The following is a 7,232-nucleotide window of genomic DNA, read 5'->3' as shown; positions in this document are numbered from 1 at the left end:
ACCTCCCCAAATCCCACCCCAACCCCAAATATAATCCATTCTGCAACCCTCACTGCATACTCCTACGATAAACATAATGCCCTAAAATATAATACTTTTAAACTATTCTCTGCCCCATAGACTTCAATGCCGTAAACATATTTCATCCATTTGTTCTCAGTCTTACCCCCACCCCGATGCAACAACGCCACTTTTGAGTTACCAGTACAACTCCCCCCCAGGCCGGAGCTCCCTAGCCCCAACTTAGAAAAGAAAATGTTGTTATAATAAAAGAAAATTAGGGAAATACTAGCTATCTTCAATATCCTTTTTTTAAAATAATTTTAATGAACATTTACAGAGATTTAGGATTTCCATTCATTCATTGTCTCCAGTATACCTTTGAAAGTCATTTTCTGCCAAGAAAATAGTTGTTTCCATTTTTAAGAAGTAAAATAATCCTATTTCATTCTTAGAGGAAGAAAGTCATTAATATTAGCACTTTGTAGCATTCTAAAATTTACTATTCTGGCTGTTTAAAGCTTGAGTAAGTTTCTGTAGGGTAATGTACCATGTGGTTTATGAGAGAGTGCAATACTTCAGTGGTGTTGATGCTTGGGATTTCTTTCTAAGTTGCACTGCTGAGGCTTAAGCATCTTTAAAGGTGGACCAGACATTCTCCACTCACTGTGCCCCTGCGGGTTTAATGATCCTCTGGGGGAGTCAGCACTGACAGCTTCGCCAAAGGCAGTAGGCTGTAAGAGTAAGGCAGGAGGAAGAGAAGCTTTGTTGCCCCAGTGATGCAACTTCCAGTCTAACAGTGTTGTTGAGTGGGATCGTACCCATAGCTGACCCTCAGGTGGATTTCCAGAGGCAGTTAATCACACGGGAGGAGATTGTCCATCCTTCTCCCATGGAGCAGCTGGTGGTCTTGAACCACGTGTCTATATAGACAGGCCTATATAATGATAAATAACATCAGGGAAGAACACACAGCTTAGAGCATTCAACTGAAAAATAAAAAAGAGCGACATTTGTCCAGACAGGAAGCTGAGAAAGAAGGCAGGACACACTAGGAAAGGAAATGGTGAACCCAGGGAGGAACTGGGAAAAGTGCTTATGTTCTAGGAATTGTAATCAGTGTTAAAAGACTGGTAATTATGAAGAGTTGGATGGAAAATGAATTTGACTTACAATTTTTCTCTCAGATCACAGTGTTGTGTTGTGTACTGTCGAGTTGCCGTGGGTTTTCAAAGGCAGGTAATCGCTCAGGAGGAGATTGCCAGCCTTCTCCTGCAGAGCAGCTGGTGGATTTGAACTGGTGGCTTCGGAATTGCAGTGCAGCTTTTTGCCACTAGGCCTCCAGAGCTCCCTTAGATTACAATAAAAGGTTCAAGGAAAAAATAAGATGCAGCTTCAGTAGTCTGCAGGACATTTACGGAGAGCAAATTTGTCTCATCCAGTGAAAAGTAAAGAGTAGCTTTGTTTAAAAACCCACAGAGAGAAGAATAATTCTGCTGTGAGATAGGAGTTTTGTCAGAGAAATGACTCGGTCCTAGTGGAGAAGCACAGCGGATTAAAAAGCAAAATTTGAGGGAAATTTGATCTCTTACAGTGAAAAGGAGAAACAAATTCATATAGTAGTTCACACTTTTCATAAAATATTGGAAGCTGGTTTATCATTGTCTTGAAAGAGTTGCAGTAAGTCCTTTTTGTGCAGCAAGCTTGGATGATTTCTCATTTGTTACTATTGTACCCACAGAGTCTGACAACAGCTTTGTGAAAATACTACAAACAAATTGACTTCACTTCAGCTAATTAACACTCTTATTAGAATAGTTGCAGCAGATTGCCTGCCATTCAGATTTATAACAGAGAACATTCCTCCGAAGCAGTTTAGAAATTAACTGTTTCAGCAGTTAGAAAACAGATGTCAGTACCAAAGGTAACAAAGTAGGAGGAGCTGGCTCTTGCTCAAGAAGCTCTTGAGATTGCAGTTCACATCTGTTGACTTGGATTCTGAAATTGCTCTGTCTCTTTTAAACTATTTGGGCAGAAGAGGCCCCTAATAAACAACTTGGCATTTGCTTCATACAGCAGGGTGTCTGATCTTAATTGTAAGAGCAGAGATAAAAATTGTTTTTTGAAACTTTATTAAAAACAAACTAATATATTTCCAAAAGAGGATGTAGATGACTTCTTGGTTGCATTTTTTTTCAATTAAAAATCACTAACGTATTTGCCCTTACAAAGGCATTTTGAAGCAGTTTAAAACTGATCATTAGCAACTGTGGTCTTAATCTTGAGTATATATATATATACACTGGTAGTTGGAAAAGAGAACACAAAATTAAAATGAGCATATACAATTGAAATAGCTACTCTGTCTCAATTTCTCCTAGTCCCTCCTCCCTCCCACCCAAGCTTTCTTGAACCTGTCTCTTAAATGTGTTTGTTGTCTTAAGCCTCTTTTGTGCATTCCATTGTTGATGTTTCAGTTGTCTTCACCAGATAACAGTTCACATTCCTCTTGGGTTCCTCCCTTTGCCTCTGGTTTCATTCTCCCTCTGATTCTTTTTTTTTTTTTTTTGCTGTCAGTTTTCCTTTTGGAACATATTGTAATCCTGTCACTTCCCCCTTAAAAACCTTTTCTAAACTCTGATTTGACTACAGCAGAGATTGAAACTGACATGTCAGGCCAGCTTCTGCCCTGGCTCTTTTTCATTTAGTCTCTGTAAAGGGTTGTTTGTTTTATCCAGCCACTGTTGGAGCTTTGGTGGCCTAGTAGAAGGAACTGCCCTGCCATCCCAAGAGCATGTACTTGAGATCCACCAGCTGTTCTGTGGGAGAAAGATGGGCAGTCCCCTTCCACGTGATTAAATTTCCTCTGAAAACCCGCTGGAGAATCAACTGTGAGTCATTTCCAACTCAGCAGTAAACAACAACTTAAAAATGAAGACATTTTCTATTCTAATCTGCATTCAGGTTTTCTTGAAAAATTGGAAGATCTGACCACCCTGGACCCTACAGGGGCTTTACTCATTTGATAATGAGTAGTTTTCCTTCTAAATGGCAGAAGCTAGGGGAATCCTTGTATAGTCCGGCCTTATTCATCGTCTGGAACTCAGTACCGCCTGCTCCCCTCTATAAAAGCATATGGCCTACCACCTGCCCTCTTAACTCATTGAAGGCACCAAAGATTCCTGTGTGTCCTGTGGGCATCTATTACCTCGGGCCAATTGACTTCTCTAGTCTTGGCCGCCTCCAGGCTCTGTCTCCGAATCTCTAACAGTCAAGTGTTGCTGTACGCTTCTTTTTTTTCCCCTAGTTTGAGTGAAAGTTTATGAGGCAAGTTCTTTTCTTTTCAACAATTCATACATATTTTGTTTTATGGCGTTAATTCCAATACCCACAGTGCAACCAGCCACACTTTTCCCACTTCTCCCTATAATTTTCATTTCCATTAATCCTCCTATCCTGCCCCTTACTGCCTTCAGAGTTTGGGGTTTTTTAAACTTGGTTTGCATACAATAATTCCTATACATTGTGCGTTATTCCTCAGAGTTTAAATGCTGCTCTTTTGACCATTTGTGGTAGGTTATTCTGAGGGATGAGTGCCTTCCTGGTGTTATTTATCAACTTACAGGCCTGTCTGTTGTTTGGCTAAAAATTGAGCCACAGGGGTGACTTTTGATCCAGGTTCAAAGCGTGCTTAAGGGCTGTAGTCTCGGGGACGTCACCAATCTTCCTTAGACCAGGAAGCCTGGCCTTTTATATGTTTCTGTGTTCTGTGCCTTAGTTCCCTCACTCTCTCCAGGCTCGTCTTCTGTGAATTCCTTTTAGGATGGTCAGCAATGATAGGTACCATGTAGTTCTTCGGTCTCGGGGTTTTAGAAGTTGGACTAATTATTTCAATACCTCTTTTCTTCCTTGTTCAGGAAAGGGAGAGACCAGTATTCTTGCACCTTTTTTTAAATTTTATTATTTTTTGTGCATTGTACCTTCAAATCAGATCTGACTGGTACAGGAGGAGATTGTCCCTCCTCCAGCAGAGCATCTGGTGGATTCGAACCAGGCACATCTGGGGCACCTTAACTTTTTAAGACCCCAGGTTTAAAATTACTCATTAGAGTAGACTTACAGATAGTTGACTTTGTGGAGCGTGTTATGCCAGTTGATCTTGACTATCTCCCAAGATTATGGTCCCACGGCCTCCAAACCAGTAACTCCTTCCCTCTGAATATGTGATTATTATTAAGAAGTTTGTATACCTTTGTCACCTGTTGGCTTTGCTGTGTCCTGTTTGAGCACAGCAGAGAAATTAACTACTTAGAATGCCCTGTTTGCCTTGATTTTCCCATGAATTTTTTATCCAGTTCATCCATTATTCTTTTTTGCTAGTTGCCCACTATCCCCCCTACCCCCACTGTTCTTAAAACCTCACAACTCTTTTTCCCAAACTTGGCTAATGATGTATTCTTTCTACTTTTTTCACAGAGGACTGGTTTTCAAGTTTGGTCGCACTGAAGACTTATGGCAGTGAAGACATTCCACAGCACAGCAGCCCTGCCTGGGTTTTTTACTGCTCACTCCCAGTCTTTTGTAATGCCATTTTCTAAACGTATTTCTGAGTGTAGTCTTGGCTTAAAATTATGTAATACTAAAATCATGAGCTCTTCCAATTTCAACAACAAAAATATTGTGGTTTGTACTTGATTAACTTATAAAATGTTACAGGAAACAATTTCACGTAATTTTTAATGACGTCTTCTCATGGTATAATTTGTAAAAATAAAAAGGAACTACAAAAGAAATCATGGATACATCTGTATGAGTACTTGGCATGTCTGAGGTCCAAAATTGCACTTAATGGGCTTTGAAAATTTAATCTATTTATTTAAATGTGGCATTATATCAGTGTTAAATGTACACATTTTCTTGTTTTTAGAAACTATTCAGTGGTTAGAATTCTGTTTTGGCTTATAGAGTTTTACCAAATATTATATAAATACTGCCATGTAGGTAACTATCAAGGGGCTTTTCAAGTGGTGGAATAAATATGTCAGAAGAGAGAAGCCCTGGATCTAGCTACCAGGCTTGTCATGTCCCTCTGTGATGGTTTCTTCCAGTATGTTGCTAATTCTGAGGGTTTAGGGAATGTAACTCAGCCAGGACACTTGGTCCTGATAAGATACTGATAGAGTCATCATACTAATGGTGAATTTTTCATATTCACCTTAAGGGAAGAGAAAAGGAGAGGGACTTGCTCTAGTCCTTTACTCAGGTGACTATTTGGAGGGGTAGGATGGTGATCAGATAAGAAAACTGGATTCCGTATTTTCATTTTATCTCTGTTTAAAAGTCTAAACCTCTAAACTCATGCTAGATCTGCCCAATAATAGTTCCAAACATTATTGGTCCTTCTCATGGGCTTTTCCTGAAGAGGAGTATTCTTATTCCCTCGGGGTTTCCACGTTAGCAAAATTTTTTTTATGAACTCACTAACTGTGGGATAAATGTTCTTCAGAACTAAAGCTTGAAAGGTCTCATAAAATTAACTACAATTAGCTCTTCATTAAACATAAAAGATCTCTTACATGGTTTAATTTTATGACCTTTCCCTCCATGCCTACCATTGTTATCTGCTAATGTCTGTCAGTTTTGAGTAATGCCTGATTCTCAAGACACTATTCTAAGAAATTACTATATTGCTATTATCACACAGCAAGGCATGGCGAATTTTCACATGAATGTGAGAATTAGGGAAAATATCTGAGGTTCAGAGATGAAAATCTTTTTAACAGATGAAAGAATCCAGACTATGAAATCTAATTTCATAAAGGTCACAGAATTAGCTTTTCAGTACTAAGGCAGTTTATGGTGTCTCCTGCTCTACAAGTGACCATATCTTAAAATGCAATTCATAATGTGCTCAGGGAAGGTGAACTACCTTATAAAACTTCTGGAATGAAAACATAATGTCTGCAAGGACTAAATATAAGTGAGTTCTCAATTTATCCCAATTTTGTATTATCTGTTCTGTTAATGTAGACAGATGTTAACTGGGCATGAGAAAGAATCTAAAGAATTATAAATAAAGTTCAGTTGAAACCTTAATTATATGTCTGCACACAAAATATAGCATCATCTTTTTTTTTAAATTTTTTTTTAGCATCATCTTAAAGGAAATTGAACATTTATTTAAACTATTATTAAATGACCACTTAAACAAGTTTTTAGCCTTTTATTTTATCTATGACCTTGGTTCATTGAAAATAATGAGATGAAATAAATGTCACACAAAAAAGGTAGAAAACATCAGAAGAAAGTTGTTTTTTTTGGCAGGACTTCTTTTCCTTGCGTACTTAATATCCAACAGCCAAATGAGGAAACTGTAGAACCAAAACAAACATTTATTATAGATGAGCATTTATACTCTTAAAATTTATATACATATTATTCTGGCTTGATGTTTTGAAATTTAAGATGGCCTAAATGTCATGTCATCAGAATTCTTTCATAAAATCCTATAAAGGATTTTGAGAGACCTTAAGTTATATAAAGATATGCATGAATCATTGGTAAAAGATTATCTAATTGCTGTTTGAAGCTTCCAGTAATAGGGAACTTACTGCCATATAAAGTGACTTTTCCATTTTACAGATATCAAACTGTTCAGAATGTATACCATCTTGTCAGAACCTTTGGAGAAACATAGAAAACATGTTTTTCCTCTTTCAAGTATTTGAAGAGAGTTTTTTTGTGGTATAAAAAGAGCATGGGTCATGTGGGGATGGCCATGTGTGACCTTTACTTACTCGCAAAGGGGAACTGTCTCTGTCAACAACATCAGTAATACAAAACCAATTCCCGTGAGGCCAAACATGTCCTCCACGCTCCCATACCTCTTTCTACTCATCTCAACGTCAGGCTTACTGCTTTGCCTGGTCCAAAATATGGTGCAGTAGCTCACAGAACACACAGAACCATGTTGGGAAAGTCAACAGCTTAGCAGAATACAGTCGGGACAGCTTCTGAAGTAAGCTTACAGGAACATCAGCCTTGAGCCTCATGGCTTTAAACCAGTGTTCTAAAATTCTCTGGCAAGATTTTAAGAACTTTGTGTCTGTAAAATACCAAGAGGAACCCAATACATTTTGCTGTGGTTTCCAGCTAAACACAGTGGTGTTTATGAGGGGTTTTTTGCCCCTTTTAGAAAAATTATTATTAATTTTTCAGTTTGCTTGGCTCCA

At 38.3% G+C, this 7,232-nt stretch overlaps 2 protein-coding genes across 2 annotated transcripts in view; one reads left to right on the top strand and one right to left on the bottom strand.

The window, feature by feature from the left end:
• TMEM50A (transmembrane protein 50A) overlaps positions 1–4,794 on the top strand; it is a 31,176-nt gene extending 26,382 nt beyond the window's left edge. The window contains exon 6 of the mRNA XM_006883507.1: positions 4,477–4,794. Coding sequence (XP_006883569.1) covers positions 4,477–4,522 — 46 coding nt within the window. The 3' untranslated portion in view covers positions 4,523–4,794. The remainder of the gene's footprint in view (positions 1–4,476) is intronic.
• Positions 4,795–6,911: 2,117 nt separating this feature from the next.
• Positions 6,912–7,232, bottom strand: part of RHCE (Rh blood group, CcEe antigens) — a 59,904-nt gene continuing 59,583 nt past the window's right edge. The window contains exon 10 of the mRNA XM_006883650.1: positions 6,912–7,079. Within this exon, the coding sequence (XP_006883712.1) occupies positions 6,912–7,079 (168 nt within the window). The remainder of the gene's footprint in view (positions 7,080–7,232) is intronic.

Source organism: Elephantulus edwardii, unplaced genomic scaffold (genome assembly GCF_000299155.1).
Source record: "Elephantulus edwardii isolate Elephantulus edwardi_28Jun2011 unplaced genomic scaffold, EleEdw1.0 scaffold00028, whole genome shotgun sequence".
Classification (NCBI taxonomy): Eukaryota; Metazoa; Chordata; class Mammalia; order Macroscelidea; family Macroscelididae; genus Elephantulus; species Elephantulus edwardii.
This window is presented reverse-complemented; position numbering and strand designations above follow the sequence as displayed.